Raw genomic sequence first — 22,469 nt, forward strand, 5'->3', positions numbered from 1 at the left:
AGGCACTTGCATGGAGGGGAGCTGACTTAGAAGGTAATGTCACGTGGTGATGTTTTAAATAATGTCAGATATACAGAAAATATACTGATGGTTACTTTTCAAGCAAACATCATAGTTTCATGCAAGAGGATGTCAAGCATTCACGGCTGCTGGAATTGCCTTTGTACATATTTTATTTAGATACTTTATTGTGTTTTCCAGCAGACAGATGATGCTGCCCAGCCAGACAGTCAGCCACCAACACAGACTGTACCTGAAAGCACAGACAGCAAGGCCCAACCCAAGAGACTTCATGTCTCCAACATCCCCTTCAGGTTCAGAGACCCAGACCTCAGGCAAATGTTCGGCGTAAGTACAACAATATCTGACATACATGACATCTGTGAAATTTAAGACAGTTCGGGTCAGTGTTTTTATAATGAATTTTTAGAGCAGATGCTGGTCTAATGTATGCCTGTTTCACCCTGGGGGCTCCAATGAGAAGCAATGATGACATGGACACAGAATATGCCATTCAACTGTTTACTGAAGTTGAGCTTATGATATGGTTTCTGCAATACAGGCATAACAATAGAACAGAAATTAAATATACAGCCAACAGTGTGATAGAACATATTAATTCTGCTGTCAATGAATATTGCAGCTATTATATGTAAGTCACTATGAGTAATTACTAACACAATATCAAGAAATGTTTCCCTTCAATACAATTAAACAATGTATTTCAATACAAATGAATAGTGTACTTTGACAATGCAAATGAACTGGGTAGTTAACATGCAGCTTGCTGACTAGTTTATTTGTAGCCGGAATATAATGTCTACCAACGTAATTCACAATTATCTGTGATAATACTCCACAATCTAAATTTGAAGCACAATATATGAGCTATACACCATGAATTGTGTAAGAAGTTAACAGGTAAGAACAATTAGCAGCACTTACTTCTCTCATGCATGCATACCATGACTCAACTCAGAAGAAGGCTACTACAGTATGCCGGCAACACAGCTCAGGACCCAGGTAGGACCCAACAGCGGGGTAGGCTGCCCTAACTATGCCTGACCGGGGAATTTTGTACAGCTGTTCCCACATGAGTTAAGCTCATGTGCAACAATTAAATTCCCTAAGGTGATGCAGCTTTAGTATCTTCATCTGGAATGGATGGGAGTCGAATGAGATGAGCAACAGGCCGGAGGTAACTGTGGTTCTGGACCTTCATTTCAGCAGATCTGATGTGTCCATCTGCGCTTGGTATGAGTTTAACAATCCTGCCTACTGGCCAATGTGCACGTGGCAGTTGTGGGTCCGATATCATAACCACAGAATCCAAAGTAAGTCATCAACCTGTCATTGCCACTTGGAGCGACCTTGCAATGCAGGGAGATAGTGGCGTGTGAAGTGGGACCAGAAGTGGTCAGAGATGGTCTGGCTATGGTGCCAATGGCGTCTGGTCAGTGGCTCCGGTACATAGGCGACTTGAGGTAGTGTGGCATCCCGCGGCCCCATGAGGAGCATATTGGGTGTCACCAGGTCCACATTGGTGATGTCTGAGGATGTGTACCCCAGGGGCTTGGCATTCAGGATGTACTCAGCCTCCACCAAAACCATGAACATCTTCCGAAACCAACTGACTTCCAATGACCACTCGGAGAGCATTCTTAACTGATCTAATCTCGCGCTCCCATGCGCCACCGAAATGAGGAGCATTAGGTGGATTAAGCTTGAAGGTGATCTGATGGTCTGCTATTTGTCACAGTCTGTAGCTCTGTGGCTGCATAGGGCTCTCTCAGCTTTCTCTCCACACCATGGAAATTTGTTCCCTGATAAGAGAGAATTCCAGATAGCTGCCCTCACCTGACTGTGAACCTCTGTAAGGCCAGCAAGAAAGTGTTGACATCTAGACTGTTAAAGAGGTCTAGGTGTACGCAGCTGGTGGTGAGGCATTTAAAAATGACTCCCCATCATTTCTCCGTGCAGTGGCCCAACTTGACCATGAATGGCCCAAAACAATCAACGCTGGTGGAAAAGAAGAGGGGCTGATAGAGCCTTAGGCGAGCTGGTGTCAAGACGGCCATGATAGGTGTCACAGGCTTAGCCCTCCATCGCTGGCATTTTGCACAGGTTCTTTGGTATTGCTTAATTGCCTGTCTGCCCCACAGGACCCAATACTGTCATTGCATCTTGGCAGAAACCCTGTCAGGATCCAGATGGAGAAGGAGCTCATTAAACTCCCTAATGAGTAGTCTGGTGCTGGCATGATGGGGATCCAAGACGACCGGATGAATGTCAATTGTGCTTGGACCTTCCATGCTTCTGAGCCTACCACCTACTTGGATCAGACCTGAGGCCTTGTCAAATTCGGGCATGAGAGCAGCAAGATGATTGCTGGGTGAGACTGGCTTCCCAGCTGCAAGGGCTTTCATCTCCTCGGGGAAACAGTCCTCCTGACAGCTTCTTAAGAGTAAAGCCTCAGCCTCTCTCTCAGTCTGTCTTTGGAGCATGGTCATCTGAAGCCACCTTCCTGTGGAGGATGTGCAAGGTAGTCGCCACCAGTGCCTTCCAGGAGATGAACTGTGTGACATCTGGCAGGCTAGGATTGGCCTGTTGCACAGCAACACCACAGCACAGCAGATTTGGGGATTGCTGGCCACTGCTCTGGTGTGCTGTAAAGGAAGGGAGGCCCCTGATTCCATGGGCTTTACCTGGCCAGGTCTGCCAAGCATTTCCCTCTACTAATGTCATCTGCTGGATTATCAGATGAATCCACATATCTCCAGGAACACAGGTCAGTCAACGCCTGCACCTTTGCTGCCTTTGTCCCAACAAAAACCTTGAACCGTCAAGAATCAGTAACCACGTCAGGAAGGTGGTCGAGTCAGTCCACATAGTAGTCTGTCGGATGAGTAGAGTAAGCTCCTTGGCTGGCAAGTTGGGCTCCCGTCAATGCTGCACAGAGCTCTAAGCGTGGAATTGACAGTTGATGCCTGGGGGCCACTCTGGATCATGCCATGACAAAGGCGGTATGGATGATGTCTTGTGCTTCACAACAACATAGGCCACTGAACCATAGGCTACTTCAGAGGCATCACAGAAGATGTGGCACTCATACACTGCCTCTTTAGTGTCCATCTCCAAGGGAACATAACACCGGGGAAATGTGATGCTACTGAGATTGGAGACCTCTTGCTCCGATGCTGTCCAGGCTTGCAGAAAGTCAACAGGGAGGTTCGGGTCATCCCAGTTCCTCTGCTTGCTCCAGAGTTTCTGCACAATCACCTTCACTTGAGTAGTGAAAGTAACTAGCAGTTGCAGTGGATCACAATGGGTAGCTAGGACCATATATATGTTCCTAATTGTTGGGGTGTGCTGATCTTGAGGTTTGTGCTTGTAGCCCAGCACATCTGTGGGATAGTGCCACTTTAATCCTAGAGCTGGCTCCTGTGGGTCGGTGTGAGTGAGCCACAACTATGTTTGCAGAACATGCAGCTGTTGGGAGATGCTCCACAATGGCAGGCCAATTACTGGCCCACTGCTGAATCTCGAAACCACCTGCAGCCAGCAGTTCTTGCATTTTGTCTATGAGATGTTGAGCAGACTGAGCTGATGTCAGGCTCTGCAGACAATTGTCCACATAAAAGCACTACTCCACTGACTGCAGTATGTCCTTGTTTCCAGCTCACATGCTTTTGGACAGCAACAATTGCACAACATGGGCTGCAGGTGGTGCCAAATGGTAAAATCTGCCATTCATAGATGTCTGGTGGGTCTTCTCTCCATATGTTCCTCCATATAAATCATTGTAAGGGCCTATCCTCATGCAACAGCCTGACCTGGTGGAACATGGCCTTAATGTCGCCACTGATGGTGACTGAATGCTGCCGGAACCACAGGAGCACTTCCAGTAAAGATGGGCCAAGGATAGGTCCTGGGAGTAGCTGCTGGTTCAGAGAGGTACCCTGATGTACGAAGGAACAATTAAACACCAGACAATCTTTGTCATTATGGCTGATGAGGTTATGTGGCAAGTACCATGCTTCCCCTGTGTTTTCTGCAACCCCATTATCAATCTTTGTCACATACCCTGCCTCGACACAGCCACTTTCCAGTACTTCTGAGGTTCGGCATCAGTGCTTCCTTTGAAGCCCTTAAGGATGATGCATCTTGGATCCGGAGGGGGGAGGATTGTCACTCTTTCGGTCTTGGCCTCCAGGGTTCCCACCGCTTCCTGGTCTTGCCAAGATCTTGTTACCAGTTTATCACTTCGATATGGCAGCATATCCAACCGCCACAGGCATTCTACATGTTGGTAGATGTATTCTACATGTTGGTAGATGTCGTCACTGGTTGTTGGACCAACTGCAGCCCACAGACACTGCTGTGCTCGAACCTGATACTGCGGGAGTCCATCCGGTCCCTGGAGGGCCCAGCCGAGCTGAGTATGCACTGTTGCTGGTCCACCAGCGGGGCCTAGACGGACAGGCTCTGGGGCTGTAATCAGGTTAGCATGGTCTGATCCAACCAATAGCAGTGGGTGTGCCCTGGCGAAGGAATACAGTGGAAGGGTTAGGGTTAAGGTTAGGAGCTATACACTATGAATTGTGTAAGAAGTTAACAGGTAAGAACAATTAGCAACACTCACTTCTCTCATGCACACATACCATGACTCAACTCAGAACGAGGCTACCACAATGTGCCGGCAACACAGCTCAGGACCTAGGTAGGACCCAACAGCAAGGTAGGCTGCCCTAATTATGCCTGACTGTGGAATCTGGTACAATTTTAATTAACAGAAAAGAGAAGTAAAGAAGTGAGGTTTTAATTTTCTGTTGAATCATCTACTTCTTGAGTATAACAATAACCAATATCCTTACAAACTAAATATGTCAGGAGATTTAAAAATTGATCACTAACCATTGTCTTTTTTACAGCAATTTGGCAAAATCTTAGATGTGGAAATCATCTTCAATGAGCGTGGTTCTAAGGTATGTGGTGCTTTTTCCAAGCATGCCTCTAAATTCAGTTTTTCTGAATGCTTTTATGGTAACAGCTTCAAACATATCTATCATTCAACACTCTGGTTTAAATTTAGACATAGTTCTGCTTTTTTGTGTGTAAACCTAGACCTGTCTCTCAATGTACTTTTAGTAACACAGGAACCACAAAGAAAAATGTTCCTTTAAAGCCTCTCTATTAGTTGAGCAAAACTGAGCAAATTATGAATTTTAACTCCCATTACATCCCATTCCATTACAATCAGACTACACCATTTCAGTAGGGCTTAGATAAATACATTTCAGTACAACTGTACCATCACTGTAATGTATATTTTATGTAAAACCAAAGTTAATATCATACACCATACTTCAGTGGTAGGCAGATAGTGGCCCGTGGGCCAAATCTGGCCCCCTGATGATTGACTTTCATAGTTTACATCAAAACTTTTACACAATTTTTCACAAATCTACTGTTGATTAAAAATAAACACAAGGCTCCTGCCTCCCAAGTATTGTAAAAATAACTGTTACTTCTAATACCGCCCTGAGGAGATCCACGTCCTGTGATGACCAGCCAGCCTCACCCTGCTTGCAGGCCCTCACCTCTCTGAAAACATTGCAGTCAGTTTTAAAGTAGGCATTATTTTGATAAACTAAATAGTTTATTTATCAACAATATTAAAACAAATCAACACTCAATTTAAAAGGAAAATTGTAATAGCTGTCTACTCCAGGTTTACATAAATCAGCTCCATAAGCATCCTTGATAAACTGACCAGAGCAGCAACATTTTGACCATACACGGCTAAATGTAGACTTTGAACTGGGACAACACTTGGCCCATGATTGATGCCTTTCACAAGTCCATGAGAACACAAGAACAGACAATAATGTAGCAGCATTTTAGTGTTACAAAACAAAACGCTGAGCTACGGAGCAACACGATATGTACTCAATATGTCAGTGATATACTCAATGATAAACTGTAAACATTAACAAGGGACAACATGATTTTGATATTACTGACGGCACTGCAGATTGATGTTCAAAGTTAATGAAGTATATTTCCTCTCTATTTCATTACCAAACCAGTGGGTCATAGTTAATAAATACTGGTATATTAAAACGTCCTCTCCTCCTCTGACCAGACATCATGTTTTATACTGAGCTTGACTATTGTTTATTGAAGATGAAGTTCAATTTAAAGTTCTTAAATTCCTTTGAGCTGTTTAGAAAGATTATTTTCTGTTTTTCTGCTGACATGCATTGCTTCTCATTAAAACCGTAGTCTGTTTTTTTTTTTTTTTATTGATGATGCCAAGCCATAAAGAAGTTCATTTTCCTTCCACTCTTTTGGTAGATTTAATTTCCTCTTTTATGACTTCATCAGAGGAATGTATTTGCCAGACCACCTTGCAAGAGGAACATTTCAGTACTTGATTTATTACTAACTACAGTACATTCTATGAAATTGTCAAAACCCCTGCTGTAACATTATTATTATTATTATTATTATTATTATTATTATTATTATTATTATTATTATTATTATATGTGATTGACCCTCGAGGCCTGAAGGCTCTATCCTGTTCTTAATTGGATTTAGGAAAATGTGCACTCCAACAATCCCAGATAAACCTTGTTAACTGAGCCAAGCAACTTCTATGTCTCTTGTCCAAGTATGTTTTTTATAGTAAGTGTTGAAACAGTGAAATAACGGGATCCTCAAGTGGTAAGAATGCAAAAGTACAGCAAAAGACTCAATCTTGAAGCATGATATCTTGTATGTAGGCCTCAAGTGCATATTTGAAACCCATGAGCAGGGTTCCCATTTCAAAAAGAGTCATCCAGAGACTGAGCTTTTAGCCAACTCACTAACTTAAATTTCCAAATGCCAAATAAACATTCACTAACTAAAAATAAGAAGGCTGCTTTTTTTTTTTTTACTTCTGTCTGAAATTAATGACTAATTATTATGAATGAGTGGTATGTCTGCTACCATTAAAGTGCAGATTAAACTTCCCAACAGCTGCAAGGGACTGCATGATGTAAATGGTATCTGCACATTTCTGCAAGGGGACTGTACACCCAGACAATCATTTTAACATGTCTGCTTAGTGTAGTATCCGTGTTTGCATCCATTTTGGTCTGTATCTGCCCTTAACATTTCAACTGCATATGTGCCAAACTAGAATGGAAAGCTTGGCAGGCAAAGAGCAGTAACAGAACCATAAGGGGCAGGGCTTTGCAAGGGGTCAATTTCTTCTCATTAATGAATTTGCTGTTTTTCCAGACCTGTTATATTATTGGATAGGAGCTGATATTGGATATTAAGTCAGAAGTAGTAAATGTTTTTGTTTCTTTGTCTACTGTGCTCCTATGGAAACAAGCCATTGCTCACTGTAATGTTGAGTATAATATGTACAAAATAATCTGCATGTTGTTCTTGCCTCTTTCCGTCCTGCATGCAGGGTTTCGGGTTCGTAACATTCGAACATAGTGTGGACGCCGACAGGGCCAGAGAGAAATTACACGGCACCGTGGTAGAAGGCCGTAAAATAGAGGTGCATGTTCTCAAATATTTCTTTCAACTTTTTCCTTCTCCCCGTTCTCTTGTTCCGCTTTGTGTGTTTGTATATGTGTGTTTGTGTATATATGTATTTGTGTATGTGAGCGTTTGACAGCCTACCACCACATTCCATTGTGCTGTCTTTCCCATTACATCAAATAGTCAAGTCATCAAAGCCTCATTATGTTCCTTTCCTTAACCCAAACAAAAATAAATGTTGACATATAAGTAGCCTAACATTACTGTGTGTGAGAGACCTTGCTCGTTTTATATTTTGTTTGTTTACTTTGTTGTTACTTTTTTTGTTTTACTTGATTTTGTACTGAAAAGAACACTGGCCTCACCAAATAGTTAAAAGTGAAAATCCACACACAACCCAGGTATCACAGATATATTTATATTTGTGTTTAGAAAGGTGCAAAGATTGCTTTGGATTTTGGTCATAAATGTTCAAAAGCAAAGATGTTCTTATGTTTATAAAGAAAAGAGCTTTCCCCCCAGAAAAAAGTCCTCAATTCTTGCTTATCCATGGACAGAGGAAGTACTTAGGAATTTGAGGACACCTGGAGAGTGAAATGCAAGGTTCACAACTAACCTGATTCAGTGGCATGACCTTACCTAGGTGCTATTTCAGTTTCTTGTGTCCACTCAGAAACAGCAGCTAGACACCAACCTTGAAGCATAACTCTGTCCATTTTTCACCTGACTTTCAACATAATGATTTTAATTCCTTGAATTGTGACTTGTATGCAGAGCTTTAAACACCCAACAGAGTCCATATTATCTTTTTTCCAACTGTGAACCATATTGTTGAGTCTATACTAAAATATGGGCAATGTGGACTTTACCACATGGGCTGCAGCTGTAATGTGAATCACATAAATCTCTGATGGTTGGGCAGAATCAACACTGTTTAACAATCACAAGTTGGGGATTTTTTGAACCACCTTTGGGTTTACTTCCATTTATTGCATTTTTCTATCGTTGACCCTTCATAACATTCAATGTGTAAATCTGTTGTACCTACAGATAGATTGATAATAATTTGTTACTATGATTGTACCCTGACAAAGGCTCTCCCTGGCAACACAGCAAGTCTCCTACATCTATCCATCCAACCTTTTTTCACCACTTATCCTGGTGGCTGTGGCAGTGGGCTAAGCAAGGTAGCCCAGACATGTTTCTTCCTAGTCATTTCCTTCAGCTCCTCCTGAGGGAACTTGAGGCATTTCTAGGCCAGATGATATATATATTCCCTCCAGGCTGTTCTGAATGCCCCCACAATACCTCAACAGAAAGCAAGAAAGGTGAGGAAGAATCCTAAGCACAGTGCCAAAACACTTCCACTGGCTTCTTTTGATGTTAAAGAATAGTGGTTCTACTCTGATCTCCTGCCGGGTGTCTGAGTTCCTCACTCTATGTCTAAGGGTCAGCCTAGCCATCCCACAAAGAACACCCATTTTGGTTGCTTGTATCCAGAATCTAATTCTTGTGGTCATTACCCAAAGCTCATGACCATAGTTCTTGCAAAGTTCTAATTATTTTAAGGTTGACTGGATGTTGCATAATACTCCCTTGGCCCCAATGACATTGGATATAGATTGACTGGTAAAGCCAGAGGTTCGCCTTCAGTCTCAGCTCCCTTTTCACTACAACAGTTTGATACAGTGTCCACATTAAAATGGATGCTGCACCGATCCATCAGTCGATCTTGTGTTCCATCTTGCCCTCACTTGTTAACAAGACCCCACTTGTACTGTCCATCACTTGGGACAGTGACTCTCCTCCTGCCATATTTGAGTAGCAAACAAAAAGCAGCCAAGGTTCCTACCACGCCTTCTTCTATATTATAACTTTCATGCCACTTTGTGGTTCATATCCTACATACTTAATAATCAAAACAGCAGTCTCTGCTGAAAACTTCACCTACACATTTCCAGGTTGCTCATAAGAAATTGCCACTTCTAGCAATACTGGAGTCAAGTCAAGTATTTGGATATCACATACTCTATAATCTCACAAAGGGCCTTACAGGTCAACAAAAGCACCTGCTCCAGGTGACTCTCTAAAAACAATTTGTTATCACCAGCCATTCTGAGGGCCCAAGCAACCTTGTGGGTTCACACAGGTAACATATTCTACCTCACCCCCTGTGCCTGCTCCCTCAACGAATTCTGTTTCTTTCTGAATGACCTTGCAAACACAGGGATGAACGCATCTGCATTCGCAACATACAAACAATCCGCATGATGACATAGTCACCTTGCTTGCATCTTGGCCTCTGCTCTTTTTCAGTCATTTCTGACACATGGCTTTGGTCCTTTGTTTCTTCTATTCCATCAAATCAATGGAAGGATCCTATCAACACCCATTGTGAGTAGTTCTTCCAGGCTTTCTCATTAATGTACCTCATGCTGGTCCTGTTTTCTTTCCCTCAACACTACTCCTGTCCTTCTCAACAACCTAATGTTTATCTTGTGGCTCTTGCAGCTCATAGCCCTTATTCATTAGCCACTACACCACTATCTATTCAATTGCTGTGGTGCAAAATGTTTTTGCAATTGACCAAATCTCTCCTCTTTTGGCTGCACTACACATTCTTTTTGGTTTTATGTAGACCATACAAAGCTACTCCAGCCCTTCACATCCTTGTTGCACATCAACCAAGGTCAGACCAATAAGGCCACAATTTACCATCATGATCTAAAGAACTCATATCAGCAAAATTCACTTTGACAGTCCCCTTCAGTCACAGTATGCTCAGTATTTCCAGACCCATTGAAGAGCCAAAAGCTAAACTGGGCAATTATTTCTCCACCAACCTTGACACTTCAAAAGTACAGACTCCCGCTCTGTGAAGCTTCAATAAGTTAAAGTAAGGAAGATACTGGATTCTAAGGTTTAGTCCAAGGTCTACTACCTTCTCTTTTCATTTCAAACATCCCTTTTCTTCCCACATACTGCACCACCAAATACACACAACTTTACCCGTGTCACTCTTCTGCCTTGAGGAATCTCACATATCCAAAACCATTCAAATGCAGCATTGTGTTTCAACATGGATCTTACATTTGTAATAACAACAATTTCCTTTAAGTTTATAATATCTTCTAATCGAACTTGACTCTGGAGTTTTGACATCTTTGCTTCATCTGACTCTGATGGCCAGCTCTAAACTCAAAATCCATGTCAACCCTCATCGGTGTCAACTCCTCTCAGCCTACATTCCCCCTGTCCAACTGTCAACAATGTACTCCACATCTTTTATCTGTATCTTTTATCTTATTGAGTGGCTTTCCTATTGAATCAACACCATGATCAGACAGCTACAGAATTTTGCACCAGTACATGTAGCAAGGCAGAGAAAGTAGTGTGGCAATGACAATAGATTAGGAAGTGGTAAATTGTCCATATAGCATCAAAGATTAACATGATTTTAGATTATATTCATTTACCAACAAGTCCTCCAACTTAAACAACAAAACTACTAAACTAATGTTGTTTGTAACTGCCCTTTAGAAAGACACCATTTGTCAGTGCCTTACAAAGCCGTTACAGCCATGGTTGAAAAATAAATCGATGATACATGATGTGACAACACTATGGTTAAGGTCTGGTTAGGATTAGGCACAAACATGATTTGGTCAGCTTTAGGGACAGATCATTGTTTAGGTGTGCTTTGTTAAGATTAGGGTTAGGGTTAAAATTACTACTTTGGTAAGGTTAGGGGACCTTTGTCATCATGGTTACTATAGTTACCATGTAATTAAAGTTAGGGGATGGGTATAGTCATGGTTAATAAAAAAATGTTGACTAGTCATTGGAAACAGGAAACAAACAGCAGTCTTTTGTTGACCAATCCATCGAACCCAGCCTCCTGCCTATGGAGACTTTGTCACTCAGTAATATTGTAATAAATCATTTGAGACATTTTTGGTCCAAATCAACCACTATGATGAATGAAGACAAGACAAAATGGCTTGAGTTATGCTTTAAGAAACTGGCTAACTGCTTGTATAGAGAGAGCTGAAAGAGAGAGTTTGTGCAATGGAATGATTGCAAAGTTTTCTTGGCCACCTGAGTAAGATGCTGCTTATTCCTTTCTCATCCCCTCCTCCCCCCACCATCCTTCCAATGGTAGCTTGTTTAGGGCCCCATCCAACACAGTTACAACGGTAACAGTACACAAACAAGTGGGCGGGGCCAAAAGGTTTGGGAATGGTAAGTGTGGGCGAGCAAGCCATTCTGCCAGCATTTCCTCTCTCTCTTCCTCTCTCTTTGGAACGTTTTCAACGCTAAAACTCACGTGATATTTCTTTTTGAATTGTGGTTGAGTTGATGCTGTATAATGACATACATATTTTATTGCGTGTCGGCGTGCGTGTCCATTCACTAAGTGTTCTCTTGAAGCGTGTGCGAGCGATACTGATTGAGATATGAATTAGTTTGCACATCTATCTGAGACTGTTGGAAACCCATTTATTAATTTGTTTTATTTTATTTTGGAAGACAATGCACCCTTATTTTAATTTACCCTGTTAGCCATTGTTTGAATTTGGAATGATTTGATTGGTTGATTGATTGACTTGGTTGATTGATTTCAGTACATCTGTTTTCTTTGGTTGTTTTTTAATCTTAATAATTATTCTTGCAATGAATCAGAGAGGCTGTTGTCCAAATGTGAATGCTTTGTGTTGCTTTCGTCACAACAGTTCTTCTCGCGTTTTAAGGTTGACTGGATGTTGCATAATGCTCCCAACATATTATATTCTCCCTTGTCCCCAATGACATTTTCTTTGTGTGTTTTTAACTCCTCCTTCTCCTCCCCACCGCATGCATCTATACATTTACAAAACATTTTGCCATGTGCATCTGTTGTTTCTTTACTTTTGTCTGTATATGTTATTGAAATGTCACTGTAATTGGGGAGAGCATGCTGGAAAACGTCGTAAGATAGAAAATATGCAAATGATAAAGACAACTGATTTGTTTTGGATGTGTTTTTTTCAGTGTTTCTGAATGCAATTTTGAAAACATACAAATGACATGAGTGTTTGTCATGTACAGTGTACTGCCTCTGTTTTGGAACATTTCCTTTGTTTATAACATTAGGAGACTATGCATGCAGATTTACTCTTACAAGTACAGCACTTACTACTGATGTATAAATGTCATAAGTCATGGAGCTCTCTCTTTACCTGCTGTAGGTCAACAATGCAACTGCCCGAGTAATGACAAATAAGAAGACTGTCAATCCCTATGCAAATGGTAAGGCCAAGTCTGTATCTTTATCAATGTGAGCATGTTGCCATGCTAGCATTAGCATTTAGCTCAAAGCACTGCTGTGCCTAAGTACAGCCTTATAGAGCTGCTAGCATGACCACAGACTCTTGTCTTGTTGAGAATTAACCCAAAACAGGGAGTAAACATCAGGATATTACATTGAATTTTTTAATCTGTCTCTCGCAAGCCCTTCAACTCTATATAAGTGTAAATTAAATCACTGGTGTATCCCCCTATAACCAAGTGCATTGAGTTGCCTGGTCTTACAGATATGTTCTGTATAAATGTTTTGTTGTTATGTAATTAGAACATATAATCCAAGTACATTAGTTTGCTGTATATGAATGTAATTTGTAGCAGACAATGAAAATTATCTTGGCAACTGACATGTCAAGGAGGTATAAGCTCAAAAATAAAAAGGCTTTGTTCTCTCATTAAAATTTCATGTGACCTTACTGTTATCAGAACATAATGGGCATATAAACTAACGACAATAAAAAAAATGTTCCCTGTTCTGTCTGTCTCCCTCCCTCTCTGTCTTTTTCTTTGTCTTGCTGTCTGTCTTTTTTCAGGCTGGAAGTTAAATCCAGTGGTCAGCGCTGTCTATAGCCCAGAATTCTATGCAGGTAGGAGGACATGCCCTTCTCCATCTGTCACCATCTCCTTTGTCGTTATCTTCCTCCTCCTTATTCTTTTTGTTCTTCAGTTTCTTCGACGTCTTCATTTTCTCCTCCCCCTCCCCCTCATTTTAACCTCTGTCACCTCTCCCTCCTCTGCTGCTTTCCTTCCAAGCAACATGCAACCAGGCAAAGTCTGTTTATAGCCTGAGAACTATGCTGAGTCGCACAAACCCAACAAGAAACTGTCATCTCTGCTGCAAAACAAACACACATTCTGCAACCCCCACTGCCACCCACAAGCCACCTTTAATCTCGGCCATCCCCACATTCACCTCGCCCAACCCCCAACTTGCATTCTGTCATTAACTATGGCCATTAAAGAGAAAAAAACCTGGATTTTGTGATAAGAGGAACAAAGACAGATATAAGAGTGTAGCAGGGGAGAAGAGGAGTGAAGGAAAGTAAAGGACAAGAGAGAGGGAAACCTAATTGTCCATTTCTGCAAGGACATTAAAAGGTATGAAATATATTTTGCAAATTAAAATCAATATTTTCAATTTCTCCAGACAGTTGTTTGCCTAATTCACCCCCACATTCTTTTAATTACAAAATAGCTTTGTATTGATTTACCTTTGTCTCACCTTTCAAGTACCCAAAATACCATTGAGGCGTGTGTTTTGTGTGTATGTGCACATGTGCAAATAGTGTACAAGCTTTCCAGGCTTCTTGTGCATTAGATATTTCAGCTATTAAGTTATTAATAAGCCATGATTGCAGCCACACACGACAGAGGACAGGAGCTGTTCTTGTGGTTAATTGATTCAGATGTTTTGATAGCAACAGATTAAGATTCACAAGGCACTATGGAAGAATTTCTATGGAAGAATGAATTTCTTGGTCTATTGTCAGCTCTCTGTTGGAATAACACTTTTATATACACACACACATATATATACATATATATATATATATATATATATATATATATATATATATATATATACACATATATATATACACATTTAATTTAACAAACAAAGGTTATTTAATTTAACAAACAAAGGTTATGATATTGTAACCCTCGTTCTATAAGCACAGGCAGAGCCCTCTACTGGACTCTATGGGTAATACTCTCCTCCAATGACATGCGCACAATTGCCCACTGAAATTTGCATGTACGTAGCTGGCCAATCAGGACACACCTACCGATTCTGTGTGTCCCAAACAATATATAAGGTAGCTCCTCACGGCAGTTCCCATCCTGAAACCACTTCAGCTGACAGTGTGGGAAAGGCAGCGTCCAGAGGGCTCCGCTTGTGCTTAACAAGGGTTACAATATCGTAACCTTCATTCTATCTCACACAGGCTCTGCACTCTACTGGACTATATGGGTACAGTAGGTGGAGCCCGATGAATGTTCCTGCCGCAACATTTCATCGGACTGCCTCACTGAGCCTGACTGGCTGTAGGTTAGTCACTGTGGCCTTTCTACTACTTTATAATCCCTGCCACTCAAACAGAGCAGTAGGGGGCCTTACCCAGCCCGGTTAACATGAATATGAACTGGGTGTAGCCTCACAGGGGTCACAATCATACAACAGACACCCTGCACACCCCGTTCTTCGAGTTATTTTGCATCATGGATAAATGTAGGCGTATAATTGCCCAGGGTAGGGGGGATGGAGGGTCAGGTGTGCCACAGATGACACTCATACCACCCTTTTAACAAGTCCTGAGTCGCACCTGCAAGCATGACGTAGTCTGTCATGTCCAAGAGATAAAACCTTATGAACGGACAAGGCCTAGTCCAAGACACTGCCATGCATATGTCCTCAACACTTACTATGCCATGTGTGGAATGTGCTCGGACCACAGTGAAGGGCGTAAGCTTGGGAGAGACACTCACAAAGCCAACTAATTAGGCACTTCTTGGAGAGGGCTTTACTGGCCACTCCCTCTCTATAGGACATGAACAGCTGTTCAGTGCACTGAAAGGGGGCCATGTGTTCATCATAACATGCCAATGCACGTGCTGGGCACAAAAGGTGCAGTTTTGCCTCCCTGGCATCCCCATGCAGTGAGGGACAAACTGCCTGTAGCTGAACAGTTCTCAACCTAAATGAACTCCTTCTGTTCTTAGGAACAAAGGAGGCGTTTGGTCTGAGAGTAGCACCACTGTGGTCCCTACAAAGCAGCAAACAACTGGGGTGAACTGACAGGGTGTACAATTCACTCTATTAATTGAGGTAGTACAAGCAGAAAATCTGTCTTGACTGACAATGCCTTCAGAGAGGAGCACTCCAGAGGCTCCAAGGAATCAGTCACCAAGGCCTCGAGCGCCAAGACTCAAGCACCAGACATGCATCACTGGCTGTTGTCTCTTAACCCCCTGTAAGAAACATTTCACTGCGCATGTCAGGGGGTCCAGTCTCATTTCCTCGCACCAGCATTGAAATCCTCACCACTCAGCTTTGTTGCAAGCAATGGTGGATCCTGCTCTCGCTGCTTGTATGGTCTGCACCACCTGTGCAGACAGTCCAGCCCACATCAGCCTGTCCCTCTCAGGAGCCAAGCCTGGAGAAGTTGGCCCAATGTGGGCAGCATGCCTATCGAGCCCGCCTCCTGGGACAGAGCCCCCCACACATGGGGAAGGGACCGGGGCTGGGCTGCCAACATCTGGGTCATCTCCATGTGCCAGAGCACCAAGCGGCAGTCTGGGACTATCAGTCTCTCTTGTCTCTCTCTCTCCAGCAGATGGGGAATGAGACAAAGAGGAGGAAAGGTGTAAAGCAATCTCCTTGGCCATGGTGCATGTGCAAACACATCCACACCAAGTGTGGATCATCCTGCGACAACAGGGAGAATCAGAGTGGGCAGTGGGTGTTGTTTCAACTGGTGAACAGGTCCACTTCCGCTCTCCCAAAACTGGTTCCAAATCTGCTGCACCACCTCAGGGTGCAGCCGGTGCCCCTGTTCTCCTGACCCGGAATGTGGAGGGTTCTCAGACACAGGTGGTTTTCTGAGGCCCACACCAACAGGTTCTCTGCAGAATGGATTCTGCCCTGTCTGTTGATGTAGGCAACTGTGGTGCGGCTGTCTGTTCTTACTTACATGTCTCCCCTGAATCAGAGTCATGAATGTGTTGGAGAACCAAGAGCACTGGAGGAGGTTGATGTGTCATTTTTCCCCTGAAGGCCACACACCACCTATGACTCTCCCCAAACAGGTGCCCCCCCCCCACCCTGCCAGGGACACATCTGTGAATACCACTATGTAGGAGGTCACTCAACCCAGTGGTGTTCCCATAAACAGATAATGTGGGAACCCCCTATAACACAGGTCCTTCTGCACTGATGGGTGGTCAGCTGGGGGACAGCAGCCAGGAATCTGTGATATTCCAATTCAGCCCTCTGTGGGGTGGGTGTCCTCTCTGGCTAGAAGAAGACGCAAGTGACAGATGACGGCCCAGCTGCGCCTTCTCCTCTTTCAGCCTCTTGAAGCACTGAGTAGGAGAAGACATGGACCTTAAGAGCCTGTCTGGAGCTATGGGAGCTCCCAGGAGGTCGTCTCTGTCTTTCCTATGTAGGGCGGTGAGTCCCAGCCACACGTGATATGAGCCCACTGTGGCAAGCAACATCACCCACCCTGCGGCAGTAGCAACACTAGAATCAGGTTATTAATCTGGCTAATGGTGCGTCATAAATGTACGTCATTTTAAGTTTTCAGTACACAACAAATGACAGAAGGGGGCAGGGGGACAGAAGTGTTAATATTTGTTCTGAACAGTCACACTTGAAGGTGTCAAAGTGAGGGACAAGATGCGATGACTTGTATAAACGAGGATAACAGCTTACACTTTGGACAGTCTCTCCTTGAAGGCATTCATGGTGTTGCATTTGATTGTACACCGGATGGGACTTGGGTGAAGAATAAAAAAGAAAGCTCAAGAAAGAAGTTAAAATCCTAATTTCACATCTCTGCACACCTGGCCAATTGCTGAGTGACTTCGTGTGATTGTCAGATTGTGAGAGGGATTTCAATCTAACCCTACAGATGCGACTGGATCACTCAGAAGTGGGTGTGGTTTTGCCAATGCAATGAGAGTTGTGGACTGGTAACCTACACACACACCTTCCTCACCCATTGTGAGATCAGGAGGATGAGGACGAAAGAGAAATAAATACATTAGATCTCAGTCACATTCTTTGGAATTGAAAACCCACATTTTTGCCCACTGATAACTGATGATATATGATATTGCTCTGCTCGCTACCAGGTCAAGTGTGATTTTATCCAGTTGTATGCAAAAGTTTGGGCACCCCTTGACAAATTATATACCTTTTATGGTATAAATTGAACGAAACATTCGTGCAAACACTCAGCAACCATGGGTTCCTCTAAGCAGCTGTGTAAGACTCTGAAAATGAAACTTATTGATGCCCACAATGCAGGTGAAGGCTACAAGAGGATAGCAAAGTGTTGTCAGCTTGCCGTTTCCACAGTGCAAAATGTAATTAAGAGATGGCAGTTTAGGGGAATCGTGGAGGTCAAGATGAGATCTGGAGGACCAAGAAAAATCTCAAGATATACTCCTATGCTGGTCAGAAAGGCAAATCAAAACCCCCGTTTGACTGCAAAAAACGTGCAGGAAGATTTCACTGAATACCAGCAAATTATGCAAGCAAACATCACACCATCTGTAAAAAAGCTGAAGCTGAAAAGAGGATGGCTTCTACAACAGGATAATGATCCTAAACATACCTCAAAATCCCCCATGGACTACCTTAAGAGATGCAAGCTGAAGGTTTTGGAATGGCCCTTGCAGTCCCCTAACTTAAACATAATTGAAAATCTGTGGGTAGAGCTGTGCATTCAAGACCGACCAAGAATATTGCAGAACTAGAGGACTTTTACAAGGAAGAATGGGAGGAAATCCCAAATACAAGAATTGAAAGACTTTGCGCTCACTACAAAAAGCTTTTGCAAGCTGTGATATCTGCCAGAGGGGGTGTTACTAACCACTGACTATGTAGGGTGCCCAAACTTTTGCACATGCCAAAATGATGTTTTTATTTATTTATTTGTTCAATTTATGACATAAAAAGAAAATATGCATTAACAATCAATCAATCAATCAATTTTCATTTATATAGCACCAAATCACAACAAAAGTCATCTCAAGAAGAGAAACCTCAAGCAGAACCCAGGGTTTCCTGCAAGATGAGAAAGCACAAAATACTCTGGGGAAGAAGCCAAGTTAGTAACATGCATTGATGGTACATGAATGCATACAGATGGAGAGGAGGAGGAGGAGAGAGGAGCTCAGTGCATCATGGGAAGTTCCCCGGCAGTCTAGGCGCATAGCAGCATAACTAAGGGCTGATCCAAGGCGAGCCTGGCCAGCCCTAACTATAAGCTTTATCAAAAAGGCAAGTTTTAAGCCTACTCTTAAACATAGAGAGGGTGTCTGCCCCCCAGACCGAATCTGGAAGATGGTTCCACACGAGAGGAGCCAGATAGCTGAGGGCTCTGCCTCCTATTCTACTTTTAAAGACTGTAGGAACCACCAGTAAGCCTGCATTCTGGGAGCGCAGTGGTCCAGTGGGGTAATACGGTACTATGAGCTCTTCATGACATGATGGTGCCTGACTATTAAGGGCTTTCTAAGTTAGGAGAAGGATTTTAAATTCTATTCTAGATTTTACAGGAAGCCAATGTAGCGAAGCTACAATGGGTTTTTGTTAGTACATGTGCAGCTCATTCTGGACCAGCTGGAGAGTCTTTAGAGACTTGTTAGGGCAGCCTGATAATAAGGAATTACAGTAATCCAGCCTAGGAGTAACAAATGCGTGAACTAGTTTTTCTGCATCTTTTTGAGACAAGATGTGCCTGATTTTTGCAATATTGCAAAGGTGAAAAAAGGCAGTCCTTGAAATTTGTTTTATGTGGGAGTTAAAGGACATATCCTAATCAAAGATAACTCCCAGATTCCTTACAGTGGTGCTGGAGGCTAGGGTAATGCCATCCAGAGTAGCTATATCATTAGATAATGTGTTTTGTTTAGAGCCATGCACAATAACTTCAGTTTTATCTGAGTTTAGTAGTAGAAAATTGCAGGTCATCCAGGTCTTCATGTCCTTAGGGCATGCTTGGAGTTTGTTTAACTGATTGGTTTCATCAGGCTTCATTGATAAATATAATTGGATTCAATATAATTTGCATAACAATCAAAATTTATGGAGTGTTTCCTAATAATAATACCTAAAGGAAGCATATACAAGGTGAATAGGATTGGTCCAAGCACAGAACCTTGTGGAACTCTGTGTCTAACTTTTGCCTTCATGGAGGATTCATCATTAACGTGTACAAACTGAAATCGGTCTGATAAATAGGACTTAAACCAGTTTAATGCAGTTCCTTTCATGCCAATTAAATGTTCCAGTCTCTGTAATAGGATGTGATGGTCAATTGTGTCGAATGTGGCACTAAGATCTAACAAGACAAGTATGGAGAGAAATCCTTTGTCCGATGCAGTTAGGAGGTCGTTTGTGACTCTCACCTGTGCTGTCGCTGTGCTATGATACGCTCTAAATCCTGACTGAAAATCCTCAAATAAACTACTGTTATGTAGAAAGTCACATAACTGATTAGAGACTGCTTTCTCAAGGATCTTAGAGAGAAATGGAAGGTTAGATATAGGTCTATAATTAGCTAAAATGCCTGAATCAAGAGAAGGATTCTTACAGCTACTTTAAAAGACTGTGGTACATAGCCTGTTACTAAAGATTCTGGGAGCGCAGTGGTCCAGTGGGGTAATACGGTACTATGAGCTCTTCATGACATGATGGTGCCTGACTATTAAGGGCTTTCTAAGTTAGGAGAAGGATTTTAAATTCTATTCTAGATTTTACAGGAAGCCAATGTAGCGAAGCTACAATGGGTTTTTGTTAGTACATGTGCAGCTCATTCTGGACCAGCTGGAGAGTCTTTAGAGACTTGTTAGGGCAGCCTGATAATAAGGAATTACAGTAATCCAGCCTAGGAGTAACAAATGCGTGAACTAGTTTTTCTGCATCTTTTTGAGACAAGATGTGCCTGATTTTTGCAATATTGCAAAGGTGAAAAAAGGCAGTCCTTGAAATTTGTTTTATGTGGGAGTTAAAGGACATATCCTAATCAAAGATAACTCCCAGATTCCTTACAGTGGTGCTGGAGGCTAGGGTAATGCCATCCAGAGTAGCTATATCATTAGATAATGTGTTTTGTTTAGAGCCATGCACAATAACTTCAGTTTTATCTGAGTTTAGTAGTAGAAAATTGCAGGTCATCCAGGTCTTCATGTCCTTAGGGCATGCTTGGAGTTTGTTTAACTGATTGGTTTCATCAGGCTTCATTGATAAATATAATTGGATTCAATATAATTTGCATAACAATCAAAATTTATGGAGTGTTTCCTAATAATAATACCTAAAGGAAGCATATACAAGGTGAATAGGATTGGTCCAAGCACAGAACCTTGTGGAACTCTGTGTCTAACTTTTGCCTTCATGGAGGATTCATCATTAACGTGTACAAACTGAAATCGGTCTGATAAATAGGACTTAAACCAGTTTAATGCAGTTCCTTTCATGCCAATTAAATGTTCCAGTCTCTGTAATAGGATGTGATGGTCAATTGTGTCGAATGTGGCACTAAGATCTAACAAGACAAGTATGGAGAGAAATCCTTTGTCCGATGCAGTTAGGAGGTCGTTTGTGACTCTCACCTGTGCTGTCGCTGTGCTATGATACACTCTAAATCCTGACTGAAAATCCTCAAATAAACTACTGTTATGTAGAAAGTCACATAACTGATTAGAGACTGCTTTCTCAAGGATCTTAGAGAGAAATGGAAGGTTAGATATAGGTCTATAATTAGCTAAAATGCCTGAATCAAGAGAAGGATTCTTACAGCTACTTTAAAAGACTGTGGTACATAGCCTGTTACTAAAGACAGACTGATCATATCTAGTAAAGAAGCACTAACTAACTAACTAAGAGTAAGGCTTCCTTAAGCAACCTAGTTGGGATGGGGTCTAAGAGACAGGTTGATGGTTTAGCTGAATAAATCATCGAAGTTAGTTCAGGAAAGTCGACTGGAGAAAAAGAGTCCAAATATATGTCAGGTTTTACAACTGTTTCTAAGGTTCCTGTGTTTGGGGATAAATCAGTGCCTGTTGAGGGTAGGAGGTGGTGAATTTCATCTCTAATAGTTAGAATTCTATCATTAAAGAAGCTCATAAAGTCTTTACTACTGAGAGCTACATGAATACATGGATCAATAGAGTTATGACTCTTTGTCAGCCTGGCCAAAGTGCTGAAAAGGAACCTAGGGCTGTTTTTATTCTCCTCTATTAATGCTGAGTAATAGGTGGCTCTGGCATTACAGAGGGCCTTCCTTTATGTTTTAAGACTATCTTGCCAGACTAAGCAAGATTCTTCCAGTTTGGTGGAATGCCATATCCTTTCAAATTTTCACTGTTTGCTTTAATTTGCGGGTTTGGGAGTCATACCATGGAGCTAACCTTTTATTATCTTCTTTTTAAAGGGGCAATGAAGTCGAATGTCATTCGCAGTGACCCTGCGCACTATCAACAAGATGATCAATTTGGGAGGGACTAAATTTAACATAAGAGTCCTCTGTAGTTTTGGGACATGGCATTGAATTCAGTACTGATGGAATTGCTTCCTTAAATTTAGCTACAGCACTATCAGATAGACATCTAGTGAGGACATTTTTGTCTAATGATGTGTAATCCAGTAATGGGAATTCAAAAGTTATTAAGTAATGGTCTGATAAAATAGGATTTTGTGGAAAAATTATTAAATGTTCAATTTCAATCCCATAAGTCAGAACAAGGTCAAGGCTGTGGTTAAGACAGTGAGTGGGTTTATTTACACACTGAGAGAAGCCAATTGATTCTAATAATGAGATAAATGCAGTGCCAAGACTATCATTATC

General features: G+C 42.1%; 1 protein-coding gene across 1 annotated transcript in view; it reads left to right on the forward strand.

Moving 5' to 3' along the window:
* Positions 1-22,469, forward strand: part of rbfox1 (RNA binding fox-1 homolog 1) — a 100,696-nt gene that overhangs the window by 19,609 nt on the left and 58,618 nt on the right. The window contains exons 3-7 of the mRNA XM_067570434.1: positions 202-348; positions 4,932-4,985; positions 7,469-7,561; positions 12,774-12,834; positions 13,422-13,475. Coding sequence (XP_067426535.1) covers positions 202-348; positions 4,932-4,985; positions 7,469-7,561; positions 12,774-12,834; positions 13,422-13,475 — 409 coding nt within the window. The remainder of the gene's footprint in view (positions 1-201; positions 349-4,931; positions 4,986-7,468; positions 7,562-12,773; positions 12,835-13,421; positions 13,476-22,469) is intronic.

Source organism: Thunnus thynnus, chromosome 17, assembly GCF_963924715.1.
Source record: "Thunnus thynnus chromosome 17, fThuThy2.1, whole genome shotgun sequence".
Taxonomy (NCBI): domain Eukaryota; kingdom Metazoa; phylum Chordata; class Actinopteri; order Scombriformes; family Scombridae; genus Thunnus; species Thunnus thynnus.